The 25,218-nt window shown below is 54.2% G+C and overlaps 1 protein-coding gene across 5 annotated transcripts in view; it reads right to left on the bottom strand.

Annotated features, from left to right (window-relative positions):
- Window positions 1-4,882: 4,882 nt before the first annotated feature.
- The window catches only part of EPHA10 (EPH receptor A10), a 37,260-nt gene continuing 16,924 nt past the window's right edge, over window positions 4,883-25,218 (bottom strand). For 2 of the 5 annotated variants that reach the window (XM_023633224.2, XM_070249056.1), the window contains exons 6-17: window positions 21,114-21,247; window positions 18,773-18,944; window positions 15,043-15,151; window positions 11,636-11,697; window positions 11,354-11,479; window positions 10,146-10,331; window positions 9,619-9,680; window positions 9,175-9,378; window positions 8,735-8,884; window positions 8,303-8,496; window positions 7,497-7,652; window positions 4,883-7,364 (exon numbers count right to left, since the gene is read on the bottom strand). In XM_023633224.2, the coding sequence (XP_023488992.2) occupies window positions 7,250-7,364; window positions 7,497-7,652; window positions 8,303-8,496; window positions 8,735-8,884; window positions 9,175-9,378; window positions 9,619-9,680; window positions 10,146-10,331; window positions 11,354-11,479; window positions 11,636-11,697; window positions 15,043-15,151; window positions 18,773-18,944; window positions 21,114-21,247 (1,670 nt within the window). In that variant the 3' untranslated portion in view covers window positions 4,883-7,249. The remainder of the gene's footprint in view (window positions 7,365-7,496; window positions 7,653-8,302; window positions 8,497-8,734; window positions 8,885-9,174; window positions 9,379-9,618; window positions 9,681-10,145; window positions 10,332-11,353; window positions 11,480-11,635; window positions 11,698-15,042; window positions 15,152-18,772; window positions 18,945-21,113; window positions 21,248-25,218) is intronic. The other 3 variants (XM_023633227.2, XR_011431748.1, XR_011431752.1) reach the window with 3 other exon arrangements.

Raw genomic sequence — 25,218 nt, 5'->3', positions numbered from 1 at the left:
TGTTCAGCCTCCGAGCTGTGCTGCGTGGACTGGAGGCAGTTTGGAGCTGAAGCTCTTGGAGTGGGGACACCTTGCTTCAGGCAGGCTCTCTCTGACCTCTGAAGAGGGGCCCTTACCCCCAGATCCAAGGCATAGTAACTTACCCCTGGAAGTTTTCCCCCAACTCCTTCTTTCATGGGAAGCGTTACTCATAGGACTAGCTAGAAATTTACGTCTGGGAGGACAAAATGTAGGATGTCTATGGTTTACTGCACGGGCAAGCCTCGTTGGCCAGGGACAGAGCAGGGCGCCATGGTTCCATGATCGTGCTTCTCACTGCCCAGAGTTCCAGGGGAGATCTGGCCAATCTGCCTTCCCAGAATTCTGTCTACGCTGAAAGTGGTCAACACGGAGCTAACGGTGGAAGAGAAAACAGACGGGTCATTGTTAGGTCAGCTCATCTGGCAGTGACAGTTTATGACTTTGCTCAATGACAGCATTTGGAGTAAAGGTTACTTTTTTCAAGTAACGAAGTCACCACACACGAGGCCCCTCGCTTCTCCCTCATGGCCTGGTGTGGTGCAGAGAAGAGCCTGGCATCGGGAGCGCTCGGGATCTGACGTGCTTGACCGGAGCCCCTCGCCCTCTATCTGCATCTGCACTACCGCCTGAATGAACCCAATGGCAGGAAACGTGGTATATGGCAGGTGCCCAATAAATGCCAGTCACGTGACAAAGATGGAGCAGTCCATTCCATACAAGGGGCTGACTTGGAAGGTAATGAGTTCCCCGTGCCAGGATTTAAAGCATGAGCTGAACTATCAAGGCTGGGGCTGGGATGTTGCAAAGAAAATTTAAATCTTACTGCCAGCCCACAGACAAACTTTTGCTCTGTTTGGATTTTGTTTGTTTTTTCAAATTGCTAACAATTTAAAAATTGCAAGATTTCACAAAAATGATTGCTAGCCTCTGAAAAATAAGATGTGGCCACACAGGCCACAGTCAGCTGGAGCCGAGCAGCAGTTTTCCTTGGCCCTTAGAGAATCCTCTCCCCATTCAAAGCCATCCTACTAGGTTACTTCTCCCCTTTGGTACCTGCCTGGTCCCTTTGCACAATTCGCTGTGTGCCCTCTGCTGTGTGTAAAGCAAATAAAGGCAGCGCTGCTCTGGGTGGAAGGGAGGGTGGGGCTGAAGTCCCCTTCACCAGGGCCCCTGAAGCAGTTCCACAGAACCCGAGAGCTCCAGTCAACAGTAGGTTCACTCTTTGCCCTACAGGCTGCCTCATCTTTCCAAAAGCCCTGCTTGGGACTCCTGTTGAGAGAATTCCTAATGAATTGCCTTAGGAAGCATTATTCATATGAAGAGCTAGTACTTGGGAGGGGAGCGGTTGTGGGGAGGGAGGTGATAAAACCTCGCCTAAGCAGCGCTTATTCACATTTATTCACGGCCTGAGATATACCTTTTAGCTCAGAGGAATTACTGTGGCCATCTCCACCTGTGACGAGTGTGCAGAGCGATGCAGGGCTTACCTCCACTGCAAAACAGAGGACGTCTCCATGTCTGCATGTGCACAAGCTCTGATAAGTGTCTTTCTAATTTACAGAATGACAGTTGTTGACCCATCCCTAAAATTCAGCATGACATAGATATGCTGAAGGTTTTGGTAGCAGATAATTCAGGTGGCTTCAGAAATGGAAGGAGTGGGAGACACTGAGCGTTCAATCAGAACTCGGGTCTCCCTTGAGCTCCCCACTTAGCGGGAGTCTGGACTCCAGTTTGCTTTGGCTAAGGTGCCTCTCCCTTGACAGGATTAGGCATTTTCCCGCCCTTTATCCCCCCCTCCCCCGCCCCGCACCCCCTCATCCCCTCACTTACTGAACAAGTCCCCCGCCCTCCCCTCCCTGCCAGCTGTAACCTGCACTTCTCACCTTCGACACTTTGCCATCGTCCCCTTGTTGATATTAGGGTCTATGTCGTTGGCCTTTTCTGATCCTCAGATGATGGATATGGTGGAGGACATAACTCACCGTTGGCACCAAGCTACCAGGAAGAGCTCAGCTCCCCATCTGCAAATTTTCAGTGCCCACCAGTGCCTGCTGTGTGTCACAACATGCCAAGAGCCATCAGGATGGAGACACATGACAATCTCCAAGGATACACCCCTTCAAATCGGATGAAAGGTCACGCTGCAAACCTGCTCTCTCGACTCTCCTCACAGTCCCTCGGCTGACTGTGAAGGAATGAGGTGGAGGGAGAAGGGGCAAGATGTAGCCGAACTGGGAGGGGACGTTTCCAACGGGGAGGCAAATTTGGTTTGGGTCTTTTGGTTTTTCTTTTAAACTTATGCGAGCAGTCTTGGTTAAAACATATTCCTTGGGGTGAGGCTTGAGATACCCATCATCTGCCCCCAAGATCCTGGTAGGTGTCGTGAGGTCATCCTTGAACCGAAACGGCTTCTGACTTCTCTCTGTTGCCCCAAGACCCCAGGGGGCTCAGCTACTAGAATGGGGTGGGACGCATCCTGAGGAGACGAGCAGGGTTTTTCCAAGATACTGGCAGACACTTGGGTTTAAATGATGAAGGGTACAAAGAGAATTAAAGAGAGGATGCCGTATGGTAAATTTTACTCGTGTCTTGAGCAGTGTGATGGGGGCGATGTTAGGAGCTGAGTCCAGAAGTCAGTCACTGGTTAATAAGGGCAGTGAACGCACCAGACGGTGTTCCCCTGGGGGCTTCTCACACCGCCCCAGGGACAAGGTCAGGAAGAAGCCCTCTGCTGGATTCCCACCACCCCTAGGATTTATCCCTGTTGGGGTGCCTTTCACACTGCTTACTTAACCAACTCCCCCATCACGTAGGGAGGTCTTGACTTCCTAGCATCTGCCCCCTAGTCAACGCTGGGTACGTGTTCACTGAATGAGCGAACGCCTTGTCAAACCAGGTCAGCAGCCTTGCTGCCCAGAAACGTCCATTTCAATCCCCAACCACATATTGCACGTCTACCCGGGGCCTCACATCTTGCTAATAATGACATTTCGTGAGCACCTCCTGTGTGCCAGGCACTGTGTTATGTGCTGGCGGGGGCGGGGGGGTCCTCTGTGCCCTGGCTGCATGCCTCTGCTGGGGCAGACTTCAGCAGAGTGGCACCCCTGACATCGCCAAACCACTCATTCACTCTTCCCCGTGGGGCAAAAGGGACTTACCTAATGGGATTAGGGGACAGAAGGAATAACCTGCTTGAATCGGTGCCATCTGGTTTCTCCCGCAGGTCTGCCCGCCCACAAGAAGGGTGCACACTGGTCATGCGGGAAGCGGGGTCGGGCAGCTCTGCCCCTGTGGGGGGCTGGTGGCTGTCCAGCTCACTGTGCGTCTGGGTGGGGCTAATTCAGGGAAATGATGGCAAATGCACTTTGCCCCCAGTACACCACATCTAACTTATTGAAGATGTACATTTTATACATTTTAACATCTCTGAAATCAGGATGCATCTTGCAACCAGATGGCATGACATAGTTTAATTGGCTATGATGTTCCTTAGTGGTACATCTTACACTCAGTGGCATCTTAGATTCGAAGAGACACAGTAAGCAACATTCTCCAGTCAAAGAACTGGTATCTTGCTCTCCATCTGTCCCAATGAATAGGACTCAGTTGGTTCTAAGCACAGGAGGAGAGGGAAGGGGTGTTAATTATTGCCACTCAGCCACCCAGCCCCCAGCACTGAGCATTTCCCATGGCTCGGACTAAGAAGAAAATCCGACACCTCTTCCAGGCCAGCAACACGAACAGCCCGGGCCGGGGAGAGCAGGAGCTCTAGCAAGCCGAGAAAAGCGAGGGCTCGTGTGGTGTGAGTGTGCGCGCACATGCATGTGTGTGCGCACGTGTACGTGTGATGTGTGTGCTTCCGCACACGTGAGTGCTCAGGCAGTGCTCCAGGACTCAGCCCACACCCCTGCTCTGCCCTGATCACCGTCTTATCCCACCTTCCTCCCTTTGCAGCAAAAGATCCCCAGATTCCACTCCCCAATCCTCTCATCCGCCTTCTGCCCCCACAACTAAGGTCACTGTTGCAGGTTCAATTGTGTCCCGTCAACATTTGTATGTTGATGTCCTAACCCCAGGTACCTCAGAATGTGACTGTATTTGGAGACAGGGTCTTTACAGAGGTAATCAAGTTAAAATGAGGTCATGAGAGTGGGCCAGTGTGGACCAGTCTAACACGGCTGGTGTCCTTCTAAAAAGGAGAAATTTGGACAGAGAGATAGAGAGGGAAGACGATGTGAAGAGACACAGGGAGAAGACGGCCGTCTGCGAGCTAAGGAGAGCGCTCTGGAGTGTAGCCCGGGGGGACCTCCTCCCTGTGGCTTCAACGCCTACCTGTGAGCCAATGACCCCAAAGCTCTGCCCCTCGCCCTGATCTGTGCCAAGTTCCAGACCCAGCATCCACCTCACTCCTTGACATCGCTGCCTGCACGTCCCACGAGATCTCAAACACACGTCCAAAACCCAGTTCGTCGTTTCCTGCCCTCCGCCAACATCCCTGCCCAACCTGCTTCCCCTCCCCATACACTGTCTCAGGGAATGGCACTGCCGCTGGAGGGTTGCCTCCTCCTTGGGGAAGCCTTCCTTGGTTTACTGCTCCTGAGACTGGGTGACATCCTTCTCTACACTCCCAGGCCACCCTGAGCTCACCCCATGGTAGCCCTGATCACATTGTCCTGTCACCTGTTTCCTAAATGTGTCCTTCACTAGACTGGGAGATCTCTCATAGCAGGGACAGCCCAATTCTTCTCTACGCAGACGGATCTCAGGCACACACTTTGGAAAACTCCCTGGGGGGTCAGAAATCCTCCCACACAAGCTACTCAATGGTTAAGCACTTGTCACTGAAAGAAGCACCATATCGCAGACAAGTTTTTATTACTTTGTCCTGCATATAGAACCCGAGAAATATAAAAACATCTCCAGAATTAGTCAAAGGAACCACCTCCCCAACCGGCCCCTCCCCTCCCTGGATGGGCTCAGCCAGGGGTGATGGGGGGTCGCAGGCCACCTCCCTCTGTCCAGTGAACAACTCCCATATAAAAATAGATCTGTGGAGGGCTCCCAGGGAGCCATCAGCCTGCATCACACCGGCACCTGTGCAGGCTGAGGCCTGGGACCCCCCTGGATTCTGGACCTCACTCCTCAGGGGAGGCAAGGTCTACCCTGGACGCCGAAGTCCTGCCAACACAGCCAGGGCCCCGCTGCAGAACAGAGCGGGACGGGAGGGGACTTTGACCTTAGAGCATGACTGATGAAGCCAGATATGAGGATGACGCTCCCTCCACCCAAGACGGGATGCTGGTCCGCATGCCATGTCCTTTCCAGGCTTCCCGCAGTGGGGGGAGGGTGGACAGAGCCTGGAGGCACTTGGCACAGGACCCTCCAGCCCCATCAAAGGTGGAAGCATTCTCTCGGTCTCCCCAGGACCCCCAGGTCACTGAGGTGGGACAGGTGCTCAGGAGATGGGGGAGCGGGCAGCAGGGGTGCTCCAAGGAGAGAAGAGCTGCTGCTGGCAGGCGAGGCCAAAGGCACTGCTGGGAGACACCATCCCCCACCATGGGGCGCTCCCTGAAGATGCACTGCATCCCCCAGCCTCCAGGCTCCTCATGCTGGCCCCTCGCCTGGTCTCCTCTTGTCTGGGGCCCTCCATCTTGCCCTGCGGAAAACTCCACCAACGCTAAGGAAAGAACCCTCCCCCGCCTTCCAGGCCCTCTTCAATGATGCGCCAGCCCCTCAGCCAGGACAGCCCTCCAAACACACAGACCGAGAGAGTGTCCATCTGCCCCTCGAGCCCACTGACCCCAAGGTGTCCCATGGGCCCCTGGGCACTGTTGGAAGGCACCCCTGTCGTACTCCTTGGTGCCTGAGCTCCTCCCCACCTAGTCTGAGTCTCTGTCTCATTCATCCCTTTCCTGCAGCCCTCGTCCCTCTTTCCCTCCCCTCCCCTCCCACCCCACCCCGAGCCAAACCCAGAGCAGGCGTATGTCGGGGGGGACCTGGACAAACTCCGCCCTTGTGGCCCTATCCAGATCAGCGGCCTTCCTGCTGTCCTGTGAAAGCCCTGGCCTCACGCCACCACCGCCTCTGGGAAGTCCTTCTGGATGAGGAACTCTGCAGTAAGCTCAGAAAACCACTGCTGCCAGAGGCAGAAGGCGCTCCATGGGAGGCTGGGCGGTGGGTACCCAGGGAACAGAGCTTCCAAGAAGGGTCACCTCAGAGTACCCCTGGGCTACCTCAGGAGAACTGGTGTCACAGGGCAGGACCAAGGACTCTCCCCAGAGACCCCCTCATCCCTGGATTGAGAGTTGGGCACATGGGTTCTGTCCCCTGACCCCTCACTGGGCCTTGGTTTCCCAGCTGTGCAGTGAGGCTGGGACCAGCCTGTTAGAGACAGAAGACCCATCTCTGAGAGTCACAACTTCACCATCCCCGAGGCTGGAGAGCCAAGCTCTTGGGTCCCCTGGGAGAAAACCTCTCTTTTCATGCTCTTCCTAGATGTCCCGGCCAGTGAGTTTATAAAAGGAATGCAAAGGGGAGGCCTTGTGGGGCCTCAGGGGAGCACCAGGACCTTGAGTGGCCCAGCCAGGATCCTCACCCTCACCCTGAACTGTCAGCCCAAGGGCAGGAGAAGCAGAGATCAGTTCCTGAGTCTGGGGCCCTCCGGGTCCAGCCTCTGGGCTCAGCACCACCTTTGCCCACCTGGGCCTTGGGACCAGACAGGGTGCAGCCCAAGCACAGGGAGCTGAGGACCCTGGCCCTCCGGGGCCCATTGGGATGGGCTGCCAAGCAGCTGTGGTCACTGCTAGGTCTAATGGGAGCCCATCCATCAGGGACCCGTGCTGAACACTGGCCAATGGGTCTGTGGGAAAATGGGGTACCCACTGGGGTAGACCCTAGACCCAGTGCATGTGGAAGACAGAGGGCATGAACCGGGTGATTTGAAGCCATGCCTCCCCTCCCTGCCCCGGCCTGCCGCAGTCTCTGAGCCCCTGCATGTCCTCCCACTGTTATGGCAGGGGGCCTCCCTAGGGATGTGGACCTTTTCTCCAAGGGGACTGAGTCAGCCAAGATGTTCAGACTGGGGAAAATGGGAGGAGTAGGCAGTGAAATGGGGGGCCTGTGGCCCCAAACCAGCTCGGGGCCCAAGTGGAGGAAGAGTGTGCTCCCTTCTGCAAAGGTAGAGCGCAGCTGGCGGGTCCTTGTCAGGGCTGGCAGAGCAGGCGGCTCACACCTGCACGCCTCGGCCCCGCAGCTGGAGCACTCGGGCCTGCAGGGCACCGATCCCGCTCAGGAGGGCCTCCCGGTGTTCCACCGACGAGATGCCCAGGCCCGCCAGGTCCCTGCGAAGAAGGGCTGCTCAACCCCACTTTCCGCGCCCCCTCCCCTTGGCTGGACAGGGAAGGGCCTAGAATCAGGACAGGCTGGGCCTCCCAGTTAGGCAGGGGCAAGGCCCCCACATTCCTCAGACTCACTGGGCGGTCATGGTGGCCACGGCCTCCAGGCTCCCATAGCCGGCTGCAGCAAAGCTGTCCTTGTAGCGGCCCAGGTCCAGGGCCTCCAGCCACGCGCCCACAGAGCCAAAGGAGGGGAAGGTGGAGAAGGCACGGTCCGCCAGAGGCGTGGGAGGCCTGTGGAGCAGAGGGGCTGTGGTCAGCGGACAGCAGGGATCTGGTGCCTGGACCTGGTCACTCTTCCGAGGAGAGGCCAGCTGTGAAAGGACAGGAGAAGGGGAGGGCACCTGCGCCCCAGGTCTTCCCGGCTCACTCGGGGTGCTGCGCATTCTCAGAGCAGGTGGTGGTTTCGAGATACTCAGGCTGCTGGAGAATGGGTTGCACCTGAGCCAGCTAAAGGCACTGAGAGTACCTGGAACAGTCTCGGGGCAGGACACACCTAGGATAGTTTGGGAAGCGACCCATATTTGGGACAACTAAGACTAATTTTACTTATTTATTGGAACTACCAATTTGTTAGAACTATCAGCACATGTATTTATCCAGTCAGTGGGCATTGTACCTGGGAGATGTGGGGCAAAATCCAGGACAAGTGGAAGTGATTAAGATGGATGCAGGTTAGCTGTGCCAGAGGTAGGTGGATACATTAGGTCTGTCTGGGGCAGCTGAGAGAGCAGCCCCACCCAGACAGGTGGGGGAGAACAGGTGTGGCAGTTGTCCTTGGGACACGTGGGAGGCCATGCGGGGAGGCATGAGAGGCCGGCTGGACCCGGGACAGCTGGGGATGCATGGGAATGTACCTGAGACTAGCGAGGTGTCAGGCGTACCTGGGAGAGGTGGTCGCAGCACACTTTGGGGGTTCTGGGTCCTGCCCCATCTTGCTCAGGATGCTGTGGATCTGGGAGAACCTGGGCCGCTCACCTGGGTCCCTCTGCCAGCAGTCAAGCATCAGTCGGTGCAGGGGAGTGGGGCAGTTCCTGGGGGGCGGCAGCCGGAAGCCATCCTCCACGGCCTTCATCACCTGGGCCAGGGGGGTGGTGGGTGGGCACATGGGAGGCTTTAGGTCCCCCGGACGCACACACATCCCATCCCAAGGAAGACTCAGGTGGTGGCCAGGCAGGACCAGAAGCAAGCAGACAGTGAAGAGGGCCCTTGGACTAAGAGGTCAAGGGGCAACGGGCAGCCATCAGGGAGCTGGAGCCCGAGGTCAGAGGGCAACAGGATCAGAAGGCAAGGAGCTGGAGGCACAGGTCACTCACGTCTTGGCCAGACATATCCCAGTAGGGCCGCTCCCCAAAGGCCATCACCTCCCACATGACGACGCCAAAGCTCCAGACGTCACTGGCAGAGCTGAAGTGGCCAAACTGAAGCGTCTCGGGGGCGGCCCATAGGGCCGGGCTCCGGCCACTCTGTGGGCGAGCGGGCAGGTCAGGGGCAAGAAGGGACTGGGTCACATCCAGGGTTCCCCACCCCACAGAGCCCCAGCCCCACCTGCCATCCTCCCGGCTGCACGTCTGGACTGACCAGGGATGACACCCACACTGGCATTTATTTGGGACCAGTCAGGTGGACTGGCAGGGTGGGGGAGTGACCCTGACGCAGCAGGGAAGGGGGCGGAAGTGGGAAGAAGGGGGCTCCAGTGCCATCTGATGGGAAACAGAGGAGGCGGCGGGCTCGCCGGGGGGAAGGGACTCCTCACCATGGTGGTGTAGACAGCCTCTGCTCGGTCCCGGGGTCCCCGCCCGAAGCCAGAGATCTTGCAGAGGAGGCTGCTGCTGACCAGCACCCGGCGGGCGGCCAGGCCCCGGTGAACGTAGCCCATCTCCGACAGGTACTTCATGGCCGACGCCAGCCCGGGCAGCAGCCCCATCAGCTGCCCAGCCGCCAGCTGACCCTCATGACGCTGTGGGAGAGGAGGAGACCAAGGCTGGGCTGCACACTCAGTTCTCCTGGTGCTGTGTGACCTCAGTGGAGTCACCTGGCCTTCTCTGGGCTTCAGTGTGCCCTGTGACCCACCAGGTCAGCCTGGCCAGTGGGTACCTTTTTAGGGCATGATGCCAACTCTCTCCCACCAAAGAGAAGGGTGAGGGATGAAGAATAAGCGTGATCAGTCCCCCTGCCCCCCGGGGCCCAGGCCACTCACCCTGAGGAAGCCATCCAGGGCCCCATGGCTCATGTACTCAGTGACAATCATCAAGGTGCTTCCTGTGCCCAGGGAGGGGGAACACACACGCTAAGCTGCCTGCTCCCCTCTGCGTGCACACCTGCTCCCCCGACCCGGGCCCCAGCCTTGGGCAATATGGCCAGAAACAAGCTTCCCCAGTCTCACCACCCTCCTGCCCACCTAGGATGCTCTAGGCCAGAGAACAGAAGAGGAAACATCTGTAGGAGAACAAAGGCCAAGGTCAGAGCTGTAGCAAGTTAGCTAAGAAAGATCACCAAGGTCCAAACGGTCCACCGCCCAGAGCGTCACTACAAGTCAGAAAGGTCACTCAGGGTCAGAGAGACCACCGAGAGGCCGCCCAGAGGCAGTGAAGGAGCTGAGGCCTTCTCTCCAGGCTGGGCGGCTAAGGGGTGCCCTTCATGGCTGAGAAAAGGGCCTGGGGGCACAGAGCACTCCCCTCTCACCCCGCCCTCTCCAGCCCCATCCTGAGGGGCACCGGGCCTTACCTCGTGTCACAACACCCTCCAGCCGCACCACGTGGCTATGGTCAAACTGGCCCAGGGTGAGGGCCTCGGCCAGGAAGCTGAGCCTCTGAGAGTCGGAGCAGCCCTCCCTCAGCGTGTGCACGGCCACAGGGAGCTCCTGGCGGCCAGGGAGCTGCAGGCAGCCACAGCACAGCTCCCCAAACCGCCCTGTGGAGAAACAGCAGCTCAGACAGCCCCCTGGAGACCACCCCCCAGCCAAGCCAGGCAGGGGGAACGGAGGAGAAAGCGACTTTGGGATGGCGGGCCGTTTCTGGCCTGGGACTCAGAGCTCCTGAGTTCAAATCCTGGTAAACCAGGTACTAGCAATGTCACGTGGGCTTCCTCTCTTTCCCCCTCAGCCTCAGTTTTCTCCTCTGTGAAATGGGACTCCTCCCCACCTGCCTCAGCAGGAGGTTTCAAAGCCTCAAAGAGAGGATGTGGCACACGACAGTGCATCAACGGCTATCAAAGCCCACTGTGACCCAGGAAGGAGGAGGGTGACATCTATGCTGCTGCCCTGCCCCTTCCTGGCCTCTGTCCAGCAGGTCTGGCTCCAGTGAGAGCGGCTGCTTCTCTGAGCACCGGGGCTGAGGTTTTGCAGACAAGAAGAAGGGAGCCAGGAGACTGATCGTAGAGAGCGAGCACCCACCATGAGCCAGGCCTGGTGTGAAGTTCTGGGAAGTCCCCAAGTCAGCTCCGGCTAGGGCCGAGATCATGCCCATTTTACAGATGAGAAACCGAGGCTCAGAGCAGAAGACAGATGGACGTGCCCCTGGTCACACAGCTGGTCAGTGGTAGAGCCAGGACTACAACTCAGGTTATGTATGGTCCCCAAGCTTGCAAAGACCCCTTCCACTGCCCCATGAAGGCTTGGGACTAAACTCCCACCAGGAGTCTGCAGAGACCAGGTCTGAAAGGGCCTGAATGGAGAGGTCTCAATGGCCTTGGGGACCAGGAGAAGGTAGGAAGGCAGGGTCACAGGCTCCCTCTGCCAGCCCCATCCCTGGAACCTGGTAGGCAGAGGTCCAGCTTGGTAGACAGGGCGGGATTGGGGTGGAGGCGGGGCTTCCAGAATGGGGGCGGGACTTGGGGAGGTGGAGGCGGGCTTACAAGAGAGAGGCGGGGTGGGGCGGGGCTTCTAGAGAGGGCGGGGCTCCCAGATGGACAAGGCTTCCCGGTGCCCCGCTTGCCTGCTCCGAGGCTCTTCTCCAGTGTGACGCTTTTCGCATCCAGCTCCTTGGCAAACAGATGAACGGCCTGCAGCGGGTCCCCACAGCTCTGGGGGTCCACGAATGTGCGACGTGTCGGGACTTTGACTGGGAACGCAGAGAGAGAGAAAGAGCTGGGCCTGAGGAAAGGCCTCGATGGCTGGAGGGGTGGGAGTTATGCAGTGGTCCTGGCAGCAAGGAAGAGGGTAGAGGAGAGAGGTAGGGGCGCGCCCGCCCCGCCGGAGCCAGGCCCAGGAGACTCACAGTGGAAATACAGCTCCTCCTCATCGTGGGCGTCCCGACCTCCTTTGCCATAGCTGCATGGCCTGGGAAGGTGCAGAGTCATCCTTTGAGCCAGGCTGCCTTAGCCCTCCCCATGTCGCCAGCACCCAGGGCGGTGTCCCTTCAAAAGGACAAGGTCTGCGCCCCAGGAGAGGGACTTTTTTGTCCTGCGGGTTTGAAAGCTCCTCCCCATAGCACACATATAGCCCTAGACCGAGACCTCACCCCTCACCCCCATCAGCGTCCATAGTTATTTTCACTTTGAGACACAATCAACACTCTTGCAATGCCAGAGGCACCCAAATCCACAGTCCTGACTTGAAGCCCAAGCTGCCCCCTGCCTACAGGTGAACCAATCGGGCAGACCTTGAACTCCGGGGCAGCTTCCAGTGGAGACAGGAAAACAATCACTGAGAGGTACACAAGGCCACTCACAGGTCCAAGCAAGGGAGAAGGGTGGGCACTGGGGGAGCACGTTAACAGACGGCCCTGACCTGATCCAGGGCCGTCAGGGATGGCTTCTGGAGACAGGCAGCCGTGGACCACAGCACTGCATCAGTCCACAAAGCCACAGGCTGGCACTAGGACCCCCTGAGGCAGGGCCTTGCCGGCCCAGATAAAGACTTTGGCTTTTATTCCGGGAGCGAGCGGGGATGGGGGTGGAGGTGGGGGGAGGTTTAAGCAGCGGATGCCGGGATTCAATCTGCATTTTAGAAAGATCATTCGAGCTTCTGCTGTTGTCCCTGCAGGAGATGGCAGTGGCTTAGGCTATGGGGTGATCATGGACATGGAGAAAAGTGAGAAGACTTGAGTGACATTTAGATGACAGGGCCACAGCGCTTGGAGATGACTAGAAGGCAGGAATGACTCATAGGGTTCTGGCTTGCCCGGCAGCATTGACGGGGGTGCCATTTTCCAAGATGGGGAGAGGAAAGTTCACACTTCAACCTTTGTGTGGGCAGGGCCTCTGGGAGAAGAGGGCAGATGGATGAGGATGGAGTTGGATGTGTGTGTGTCTGCAGTCTGGAAGGGAGGGCTGCTCTGGAGATACAAATGCAGAGCTGTGGGCCTTGCCCGGGAGAGGATGGAGCCTGAGAAGTGGGACTAGGAACAAGTCTGAGCGCCCCCAACATTCAGAGATTTGGTAGAAGAGAAGGAAGCCACAGAGGAGCTCCCAAAACAAGCCCAGAGAAGCTGAAGGGAAAGAGAAGAGAAATCTGGGCTGGTGAAGTCACAGGAACCAAGGAAAGAAACAGTGGAGCAGCGGGGAGAGGTCCCGTGAAGGCTGGAGGAGGAAGGGTTGAGGGAGGTTGGGGACAGGTGATCCCGTTTTGATGTGGATGGGAAAGGAGAGAAAAGCTGTCTGTCCCATAGGATGAAGTGTCACGACATGTGGCTAACAGTGTGGGCCCTGAACCTCACTGCACGGATGCGCTTCCTGGGTCCTCAGGAGCTGTGGGACCGGGTGGCTCGGTTTTCTCTTTAATAAAATCAGGAGAAAGCCAGGCCCGCCTGATAGCACTGTTGCAAAGAGCTTACTAAGCACTCCATAAATGTTAGCTCTTGTGCCGGGGAGAGGGGACCTTATAAATAGTAACGGTTCCTGAGATGGTAAGAAGGCGTGGGTTCGGGTCATAGGTGGATGGGCTGGCCCTGGCTAGGAGGACAGCACCCCCTCTGGAGCGAAAGGAGGGAGAGGATGGGCGCGGAGAAGTTGGGGCACTAATGATGCGGTTACAGAGCAGGTGCACCAGACGTGGCTGAGGGAGCGAGCAGCAAGGGCAGGGAGTCTGCAGGAAAAAGTCGAAGAACTGGATTTGGTATTTGGGGTGATGGTCAGGTCCGTGTCAGGATATGGGAGAGGGAGGCTGAGGTGGAACAGAGAGAAGGTCCTCGGGAATGAGCAAGTCAAAGAACCGAGAGGCCAAGGGGTGGGACGGGTCGTCCAATGGCTACTGAAGTCGCCCAGCGTGGTGACAGGGCTTAATGAGGGGAACATCCAGGAGAGATGAAGGAGGCAAGGTTGAGTGGAGGGAGGAACAAAAGAGAGTGCAGGGTTAAGAGGAAATGAGAAGCTTCCACTGGACAACACCCTCTAGTGAGAAGTCAGGTGAGCTGGGGTGGACTGGGGAGGGAGAGTGCAGTGAGGGGACCAGTGCACAGAGCAGGCACTCCAGAGACTCGGAGAGGAGGGGACCGGTGCGAGAGCTGTTACAGCCTGCAGAGCTGGGACATGCATGCTGGAGGAGCTCGTCTCTGTACCCACCAGCACTAGTCCGCTGATTCTCCCCATTTGGGTGCCATCTGATTTTGAGCCCCTGGCTTACTCGGCCTGCCCGTGTGCAGAAGTGTGTGTGTCCAAGGCACTCCCGGGCAGCTGCTCCTGTCCTGCAGAGTCTCTGCCTGAGAGCTATTCCTTACTTACCTCTCCCCTTTCCTCCTTCTGCCTCCCTGAGCCCCTAAGCCCGCAGCCAGGACAAGGTGCTCCCAGCGCCTGTCCATTCCTGCTTTTCCAACAGGCCCTCCTCAGTCACTTTCAGTGCCTCATTCAAGGCCAAGAAAACAGTCAGTGCCGAATGAATGTGCCTGTCCGTCCAGCCCACAGGCAGTTCCTGGATGCTGAGACGTGCTAAGATGTGGCTCCTCGGCCAGCCCATTTCTCTCCTCTGCTGCCCCTGCTCCAGCCCATCGCATGCGGGCTTTCCAACCCCCCACGTCTTCTGACCTCAGCCCCTGCCTGGTACCCGCCTAGGGTGCCTCTGCATGTGGCAGAGTGTGGCCCTGGGAGAAGGGGGAAATACATGCCACGAGGTTTCTACTGCATGCAAAAGGACTGGAATCTTTTCTGAGCCAGACTTAAGCTCCACATCTTTCCCCCTCCTCCCATCTCCTTTCTCTGCCCACTTGTCTGCAAGCTTCCTTCTGCTGGGGGTGGGCAGGTTCTGGTTTATGAGTTCCCCTCCCTGTCCTCCCACCTCCCACATGCATATACACAACACAATTTCTGCCTTTCTTCCCTTTGCCTGTGTTCAAGGGCCTCAAGATCCCTTGGGGGCAGGGGCTGGGGGTCTCTGAGCGCCTCAGGAGAATCCTAATCACACTGGAACAGCCGGAGCTTGGTCCTATCCTCAGTGATGCCTTCTGACATTTAATGAGTTAAGGAGCTAAATCTGCTTCATCCCAGGGCGGCTGAGCTGAGCGGCTGCCGCAGGGGGAGGGGAGGGGCTGGGCTACGCTAGCTATGCCTGTGTCGATACAGCAGTGTGCTTGCACATGCAAATCTGCAGGTGCGCAACTGCAGGTACAGGAACAGGTGCCTGCGAGCGCACGTTAACATGCACAGGGACACAACCCACCAGGGGCCAGCCGGGCTGGGACCAGCCACGTACCTCCTCCAAATGGCCAGCACGCTCATCACAGAGCCCAGGACGAGGAGGGCTGAGATGGTCACCACGGTGACGACGACTGCGGGGCTCTGGTTCCTGGACCCTGAAGCAGCTGGGAGGAAAACCATGAGGTTGAGGCAGGCAGAGGACCAGGCTCCTGGGTGAGCCCCAGGACAGACTTCTGTCTTCATCCCACAGCAGGATTCCTGCAGCCCCTCTGCACTCAGCCCTGCCTCCCAGCAGCAGAGGGACCAAGCCAGCCCCAGTAGCCACAATGGCATCTGGAGTCCCACGAGCTTCCTTCTCTCCCAGGGCAGGGCATCTCCACTGCAGCCCAGCTCTGAAGGACAGGGGCAGGGCTTCTGACAGGCAGGCCTGGGTCTCCCTTTTTGTCTTTCAGATGGGCCATGAGAGACTTAAGGTAGCTCTGTGGGGGGAATGGCCCCTGGTCTGAGCTCTCCGGCCCCAATCCAGACCATTCGCCACCAATAATAATGAGTTAACATTTAACGCACACTTACTCCAGTCAAGACGCTAAGCCATGTGCCTTGACTAAATCATCCTGTTTTATCATCACAACCAGCCAGTAAGGTGTTATTATCTCCATTTTATATCTGAGGAAACTGACATTGAGAAAAGTTATGTGATTTTCCCAAGGTCACACAGCTAACAAATGGTGAACCTAAGATTTGAACCTGATTCCAAAAGCCTCTGCTTTGAACTATTCCCCTAGGGAAGGGGCCTAGAGGACCCAAGGCACTCAGCCCCATCCATCCACCATCCATCCATCCATCCATCCAACCATCCATCCAACCATCCATCCAACATACGTGCCAGAGACAGCAATGAATGAGCCAGAATCCCTGCCCTGGAGGAGTGTGCAGATCAGTGGGGGAGACAGAAACAAAAATCTTAACTGTAGAATGAAAAAAGAAACAGAGAAATGAGCAGAGCTGAGCAGAGGCATGATAATTTCTTCTTAAGGCCAGTGAGGAAGTCTTTGCTGAAGAGGTGCCATCTAAACTGGCCCTGGAAGATTGAAAGGGCTGTTGATGATGCTTAGATGCACGTGCTGGGTCTAGAAAATGGCAAGTCATCCCACGCGGCTGGAAAACACTGTATGGAGGCAGAGAGTGGCAAGCTATGAAGCTGGAGGGCAGAGGATGAAGGGGACTGGGGGAGGAGACAGAACCTGGAGGGCCTTGAATGCTAGGCCAAGGAGTATGGACTTTATCCTGAGCATAACAGGGAGCCAGGGAGCAATGGATAGAGAGCCTGCCCAAGAGGAAAGGAATAGGGTATCTGCTGGGTTGGGAGCAGGGATGGAGGGGAGGTCCTCGAGAGAGGCAAAGGTTTAGGGTAACTATTGAGAATGGGGAAAATGTTGCATATCCCTGAAGACTGAACTGAGATTAGGAAACTACACCTTTGCAGGCAGCCTTGGCGTGGGACAGAGGAGGACGGCCCAAGTCTGGGGACTAGCGGGGCAGGTACAGCAAGACGTCCAGGGCATGAGGGCTGGCATTGCTGGTGAGTATTTCTGCTGGGAGAATCTGAGGTGGCTGGTAGAGATGATGTGGGGCCGGGAGGGGCTGAGGGCCTGGGAGATGCTATTAGGATGTCAGAGAGCAAGTGAGGGGGGACAGAAGAGGAAGGGAGAGTTAGAGGCCAAGGAGGCCAGGGTCCAAGAGGGGATTTCAGAGCCCGTGGTTCCAGAAGTGGGGAACAGGGACCAGGGTCTGGCTGGGGCAGAAAGGGGGTGAAGTTTCCAAGGACCGTTTGAAATGAGGTGTCCATGTGGACATGGAAATGGAGGATGGAGACAGGGTGGTTGTGGTAGGTGGCCTCTGAGATGCCCACTGGATTCCCCACAACCTGGTATTCATTCCCGTTGAGTGTGGGCCAAAGTAACTGGCTTCTAATGAAAAGAATACAGCAAAAGTGACGGGATGTCACTTCCAAGGTTAGGTTACTGGAGACTGGGGCTTCTGTCTTGGGCACCCTCTGGCTTTCTCACTCTCTCACAGTCTGTGAAAGAGTCCAGGTGCTGTGTTCTGAGCAGCCCTATGGAGAAGCCCATGAGGCACGGAACCGCATGCCTCCAGCAAAGAGCCAGCGAGAACCTAGTAGGGAGGCAGCTTCCCCCTACTGAAGCCTTGAGCTGACTGCTACCCCATGGACACCTTGACTGCAGCCTGGGAGAGACCCTGAGCCAGGGGCACCTAGCTAAGCTGCACCCACCTTTCTGACCCACAGAAACCATGAGATAACAAATGTTTGTTGTTTTCGGCCACTAAGTTTCAGGGTAATTCGTTACGCAGCACTAGATAACCAATACAGTGGTGAACCATGATCCTTTGTCATGATCCTGATTTGGGGTCCCAGCTCACTGAAAAAAGTATTCTATTCCCCCTTAGCCAGAGCCACAGCAGAGGCGGCTGGGGAGCGGAGCAGTGTCTACTCACTGAGAAGTACCAAAGGAATGGAAACCATCAACCCTTTTCAGCTAACAGCCCCAGCTCCTACCTCCGCCACCCTCACTCCAGCCAAACCCAGTAGCCTTTGTTCAGATGCTCCCTCTCCCCAAAAGGCCTCCCCTGCCCATCTCCACGCAGTCAGATGTTCCCCAGCCTCCAAGACAGGGCTGTAATCTCCTCTTGCCAGCAGCTGGCCGAGGTCTGGCACAGACAGGCATTCGAGCAAGAAGTGCTGTCTCCCTTCCCAGAACTCAAACTCCTTTAACAGTTTATCTCCCCTTCCCTTTGGGCTCGGAGCTCGTCCTATCTCGGATTAGACTCATGGAGCAGGTTGGAAAGAATTCTTATCTTGACAGCTGGCACCAGAATGCCTCTTAGGGGGAACTGCCTTTGTCCAGGGAAATACTTTCATGAGCTGCTCGGGGTAGATAGAGGTGAGATCCTGAGGGCTGGGTTAGCAGCAGGCGAAACAACAAAGGAGAGACAGCTAAACTGCTCTGCTCCGCCCTGAAAGGGAGCCTGAGGGTGGGTGGCGTGGGGACAAGAGGCGCCAGGGGAAGGAAGTGGGGGAGGGGAGAGCCATACCGTGGAGAAGCCAGAGCTGTCTGAGGATCAAGAGGTCTAATGTTCAGCTTTTGTTTTGTTTTGTTTTGTTTTGATAAGAGCTTTATTGAGAAATTAGTCACATACCCTACAATTCACCCATCGAGAGCGCATACTTCTCACTTTGTTTCGCTTTGCTTATGGCTGCAGGCAGTCCCTTTCCTGGCCCCCAACCTTCACTGGAGTGTGTCTCCCACTCTAAGGCCTAGTGGGGAAAGGGACAGCATCTCACGCTTGAGTCTGTATCGTGGCAGGAGGAGGAAGCAGAACGGGAACAAGAGCTTCGTGGTCAGAGCCAGAAGGGAATGCGAGACTAAAGCTCCTCCCAAGAAAATAGCAGGAATCTTGGAGGGGAAGCAGGTTGCCACAAGACATGGGAGGTCTTGAGAGGCAGGGAGCCACCGGCTGAGTCCTGGGCTGTTCATGAACCCCGCCCCTGTGAGCTCCCCCACAACAGGCACGCAATCTAACTCATGTCACTGAATAGGCACTAGAGGGTGGATTCTGAATTCGTGATTCATTGGGTTGTGATTAGACTGTTCTGCAGGCCCCCTTTAATTGCACAGATAACCCCCCGCCCCATTTGTCTCCCTGCCCTGGCCCGTGCTGGGTTCTCTCTGCTTGGTCCCTCTCCAGGGGCACACACCACTTACCCTCCTCTGGGGTCTGCACTTCAATGCTGGGGTTGAAGCTCTGGGTCTCCCAGGAAGGCCCCGGGGAGGCGGCCCGGATCTGAAAGACGTAGCGGGTAGCCGGCTTCAGGTTGGTGACGGTGACCGCAGGTGCCCCCGTCTTCACTGTGGAGTAAGTCTGCTCACTCTGACCCTGAGGAGGGACGGAGAAGTGAGGTCCAGGGCCAGGCCCACGCTCCTGGGGGAATGACAGGGAAAAGGAGCAGGGAGGCAGGAGAAGTCCCCTGGGTGAGTGAGGCCTGGGTGGAAGAGCCTGACTCCAGTGGTGCTGGGGGGTTCCACAGGTTTCTTCCATAGGCTCCCCAACCCCTTTTTCCACCTCAAGTTCCACCCACACCTGCTGGTACTTGTGGCTGAGAACAGGCCCACCTCTGAGTAAGAGAAACTCTAGAGAAAGGGCTAAGTCCTCCTTCTTGGGGATGGTAGGAGGATGGACATCCCGGCCTGGCAGCCCAGGGGGTGAGCAGGTCTGACACCTCAGAGGAAAGAATAAGAAAATGAGCCCTGGCACCCGCCCAGTCGGCTTACAAGCTCTTCCTTCTCCCTTGTCAACTCATTTTCACAACTGTCCTGCAAGGCACAGATTCACAGAAAAGGAATTGGGTTTGGCAGGGTGGAGAGGCCCACCCACGGCCCCACTGGAGAGTGGAACAGGGACAGCTGTCACCGAGGCCCACCCACTGCCAGCTGCCGTGTTAGACCCTTTAGAAGGCTGACTTCCTACCACCCTCACAGCAGCATTTCTTTTCTTTTCTCTTTTTTCTTTTCTTTAAGATTGGCACCTGGGCTAACAACTGTTTCCAATCTTCTTTTTTCTCAAAGATTGGCACCTGGGCTAACAACTGTTGCCAATCTTTTTTTTTTTTTTTTTTTCTGCTTTATCTCCCCAAACCCCCCTGTACACAGTTGTATATTTTAGTTGCAGGTCCTTCCAGTTGTGGGATGTGGGACGCCGCCTCAACGTGGCCTGACGAGCGGTGCCATGTCCGCGCCCAGGATCCAAACCCTGGGCCGCCGCAGCAGAGCACACAAACTTAACCACTGGGCCACGGAGCCGGCCCCCACAGCAGCATTTCTATCTCCTTTTATAGGAGAGGGTCAGCATGACACCTTCTCAATTCCTTCAGGTCCCCAACTTTGTGCTCTACATCATGCTGCCTCCAACACATCTAATAATGGTGTGTACTGGAGATGCTGCTGTCATTTCGTCTCTGCCCCTGCCCACCCCAGCCCCAAGAAGGGCACCTCCCCGATACCCTGTGGCCCTAATTCTTTGCTCATGGGATTCAGGAATCGGGGCAGCCTCTGTCCCAGGCTGGACCAATCCGAATCTCCCTTCCAAGCATTTGAACAACCCATTGAAAGACAGCAAGGCAATGGCTGCGGGACCTACAAGAGGGGGCAGGCTGGGGGCGGGGAGGAGGAAGGAGCAAGGCGGCCAACCTCGACCGCTGTGATGCGTGGTGAGCAAGGCCCTCTGCAGAGGAGGTTGGACTGCTGAGCAGAGAGAAGTTGAGATGAGGAGCGCTGTGACTCCAGCAATACTTCTGGTCCAACAGTAGATTACACATCAGATTCAAAGACAATAAATTTATGAGGAAAAGAGATAGTGGATTGGGATGCAACTCCATTTGTCAAATCATGGCTGAACTGCAACCAATGATTGACAACAGATGCAGAAGGTCAGCAAAAATCAGCAAAAGTATCCATGAGAATCAGTTGGCTGTGCGGAGTTTACAATAAGGAGCACTGTATGTTTCTGGTTATTTTTTGTAAATGATGTTACACACCCTTTATATCGATAAAATTATAATAATCACACATTCATTGTTCTGGAGAGCCGGTTGTTAAACATTTTCCAGCACAGCACCCGACCTAGCAATGTGCGCTCCCGCATCATACAGTTTTCTAAAATTGGAAACAATTTATTTCTGCGTTCTTTTTCTTCAAAAGGGTTGCAAACTGTACGTATACGATTCAGCCACACAAAATCTGGATCAGCCCTCAAAGAAAGCTCTTTGCCAACTGTAAACACTAGGCAAAAGTGGTGAAAAGGGAGATGGTGACTGGTGACTTGGTGGGGACAAATGAGACTTGAGGGAAAGAGGAAGAGCAGCGGAGTCCGTGGCGTGGAGGGGACAGGAAGAACCTCAAGCCTGGGAGGCCACTTAGGAGGCCCGTGGACATGTTGGAAAGAAAGGACTTTTGCTGGGGGGAGGTTGTCAAGAAAAGGAAGCCGGCGGCCAGGTGGGGCAGACCACAGCCGGGAACGCATCCCCAGGTCCCTCCCAGACCGACTCACCTTCTCGTAATATCGGATCTCATACTCCGTGCCATTCGCCCCAGGGGATCCAGCAGGGATGGGCTCCCGCCACGACAGGGACACACTCTGGGGCTCCACTCGGTCCCTGCGGATCTCATCCTCCTCCCAGGGCGCTGAAAGTAAGTAACGTGGGGCTCCGGATCCAGATCCGACTGTGGGTCACAGTCGTGGGGCTGGAAGGGCGGGGCATGCGGGATTGGGGGCGGGGCTAGGCAAGGCGGAGGGTGTGGCCGAAGGGGCTGTGGGTGGGACAAGACGCCCCTGAGGGGCGGGGCCTGAGGGGTACTGTCTATGAGACCAGAGGGAAGCGAGGCCCCTCTCACCCCCGCAGCTCTCGGCTTAAGTGGCTCTAGAGGGGAACAGGGCCAGGTGTCCTGCTGTTTGCCCCACCCCTACACTCCAGCTCACCTCATGGTGGTTGGTTCTAATTCCCCGGGCTCTTTCTACACTTTCTTTTTATACTTTTTAAATACTATGCTTTTCTGTAATGTTTAGAGACATTAGAGAGCAGGAGGATAGACTACTTAACTATTCTAATGATCTGGTCAAGAGGTAACATACCCAACACACTAGGAATAGAAGGAAACTACCTCAACATAATAAACGCCATATATGAAAAGGCCACAGCTAACATCTTACTCAAACAGGGGAAGGGTGAAAGCTTTCCCCCCTAAGATCAGGAACAAGACAAGGATGTCCACTCTCACCCCTTCTGTTCAACATGGTACTGGAAGTCCCAGACAGGGCAGCTAGGCAGGAAAAAGAAGTAAGTGGCATCCAGATTGGAAAGGAAGATGTAAAATTACCTCTCTCCACAGATGACATGATCTTATGTGTAGAAAACTGCAAAGATTCCACCAAAAAACCTGTTAGAACTAGTAAACAGATATACAGCAAAGTTGCAGGCCACAAAATCAACAAGGAAAAATCAACTGTGTTTCTATACACTAACAATGAATAATGCAAAAAAGGAAATTAAGAAAACGATTCCATTTACAATAGCATCAAAAAGAAGGAAACCTAAGGAATAAACTTAACCAAAAAAGTGAAAGACTTGTACACTGAAAACTTTGTAATTTAAGAAATTACAAAGACATGTACACTGAAAACTACACAGCTGAAAGAAATTTAAGAAGAGACAAATAAACAGAAAGACATCCATGTTTACGGAGTAGAAGGCTTAATATTGTCAAAATGTCCATATTACTCAAAGTGATCCACAATGCAATTCCTATCAAAATCCCAATGGCATTTTTTGTAAATGTAGAAAAAAACCACCCTGAAATTCATATGGAATCGCGAAGGATCATGAATAGTCAAAATGATCTTGAGAAAGAAAACAAAGCTGGAGGCCTCACACCTCCTCACTTCAAAACATATTACAAAGCTACAGTAATCAAAACAGTGTGGGGCTGGCATAAAGACAGACAGATAGACGAATGGACCAGAATAGGGAGCCCAGAAATAAAGCCTCGCTTATATGGTCAAACGATCTCTGACAAGGGTGCCAAGGCTACACAATGGGGAAAGGAAAATCTCCTCAACAAATGGTGTTAGGAAAACTGGATAGCCACATGCAAAAGAACGAAGTTGGACCCTTACCTTACACCATATGTAAAAATTAATTCAAAATGAATTACAGACCTAAATGCCAGACCGAAACTACAAAACTTCTAGAAGAAAATAGAGGGAGAAAGCTTCATGATGTTGGATCTGGCAATGGTTTCTTGGATATGACACCAAAAGCACAGGGAATGAAAACAAAAATAGACAAATGGGCCACATCAAACTCACAAATTTCTGTGCAGCAAAGGAAACAGCCATCAGAACGAAAAGGCAATCGATGGAATAGTAGAAAATATTTGCTAACCATACATCTGATAAGGGGTTAATACACATAATATATAAAGAACTCTGACAACTCAACAACAAACCCCACAAATAACCCAACTAAAAAATGGGCAGAGGACTTCAATAGATATTTCTCCAAAGAAGAAATACAGATGGCCAAGAAGAATATGAAAAGCTGCTCAGCATCACTAATCATCAGAGAAATGCAAATCAAAACTATAATGAGATATCACCTCACACTCTTAGGATGGCTGTGATCAAAGAAACAGAAAATAACAACAGTTGGTGAGGGTATAGAGAAACTGGAACCCTTATGCTCCGTTGGTGGGAATGTAAAATGGCTCAGCAACTATGGAAAACAGTACAGAGGAGCTCAAAGAATCAGAAATAAAATTACCATATGACCCAACCATCCCACTTCTGGATGTAAGAATTGAAAACGGAATCTTGAAGAGGTATTTGCACACCCATGTTCACTGCAGCATTATTCACAATGACGAAGAGGCGGAAGCAACCTAAGTGCCCACTGATGGATGAATGGATAAGGAAAATGTGGTACACAATGAGATATCACCTCACCCCTGTTAGAATGGCTATCACCAAAAAGACAAGAGAGGAGTGCTGGCGAGGATGTGGAGAAAAGGGAACCCTTGTGCACTGTGGATGGGAATGTAGACTGGTGCAGCCACTACAGAAAACAGTACGAAGGTTTCTTGAAAAATTAAAAATAGAACTACCATGTGATCCACCAATGTCACTTCTGGGTATATATCTGAAGGAAATAAAATCACTGTCTCACAGAGATACCTGTACCCCCATGTTCATTGCAGCATTATTTGCAACAGCAGTGACATAGAAACAACCTGTGGCCATTGATGCATGAATGGATAAAGAGGATGTGGTGTATGTATATATATATATATATATATATATATATATACACACACACACACACACACACACACACACAATATGTATATTGTGTATATACAATATACATATATATATATATTTGGAATATATTTCGGCCATAGAATATTATTCAGCCATGAGAAAGAAGGAAATCCTGCCATTAGCAATAACATGGATGGACCCTGAGGGCATTATGCTAAGTGAAATAAGCCAGACAAAGACAAATACTGTATGATCTAAAAGATCTATGTAGAATCTAAAATGTATGTAGAATCTAAAAAAGCTGAATTTATAGAAACAGAGAGTAGACTGGTGGTTCAGGGGCTGGGGGTGGGGAAAATGGGGAGAAGTTGATCGGGCTGGAGGGGAAGTTGATATCAGGTGGCGATGGGCCAAGGAAGTGGAGACAGGGTGTATGGAGCTCACTCTTTGAAAAGTGCATGAATGTGGCTTCCAGTTTTAAATGGTATCCATCTTCCAGCCCCCACCTCCAGTCTTTCCCAAATTCCAATTAAAACACAAAGAGACAGAAAGAGCTGAAAACCCAGGACATCAGCATAAACTAGTCTTGGCAGCTGATTGCCAGAATGGGGAGGGGGAGTGGAGTGGCATATTTCCACCTCTGATAAAGCCAGCGGAACTAGATTGAAAAGCGCAATTGTAGTGAACCCCTAGGCTATGCTGCCCACAGAGTGACATTTGCCTCCCATCCCCAAAATAACTTGAAAGGTCCTTTATCCTTCCTTCCACTGTCTGACCCTTAAAAAAGAGCAAGGTCTTTGTCAACTGGACAATGCACAGCCATCACTCTACTGCGTAGCTGCTTTTGAGGAAAAGCGTCCTTCCCTGTCCTCCCGGAGTGCCTCTCAGTCTAAACCCACTTGGAGATGGCAGCTCCCAGAAAAGACATGGGCACAAAGGGGAGAGGAGTGATGAAGCATCCTAGGAGGTGGCACATCTCCTAGGATAGGAAGGGGCTAGGAATGTCATTTTTTTGAACTTCATTTGTTGAAAGCATCAGACGACCAGGACATATGAGGTAGGAGAAGGTTCCATTTCAGCCCCACAGAGATACGTTAGATGAAAGCCTGATAAATCCTGAGAATGGAGCCAAAAGCTGAACCCAACACCTGCTCTCCCGCTGTAGATTTGTGATGAGTTTCAGCCAGCAACCAAGCGGGGCCAGCAGTGCAGCAGACGCTATTGGAAACCTGTTCAACAGCCATGTCCCCCTTCCTTGCTGGCTGAGCCCAATTTTTGTTTCAGGGTCTATTGTCTCCCCCGCAGATGACTCAGGTTAATTTTGATTGTTCTAAGATAT

The sequence above is a fragment of the Equus caballus genome, chromosome 2, assembly GCF_041296265.1.
Source record: "Equus caballus isolate H_3958 breed thoroughbred chromosome 2, TB-T2T, whole genome shotgun sequence".
NCBI lineage: Eukaryota > Metazoa > Chordata > Mammalia > Perissodactyla > Equidae > Equus > Equus caballus.
Note: the sequence above shows the minus strand (reverse complement) of the source record. Positions and strands in the feature narration are given on the sequence as shown.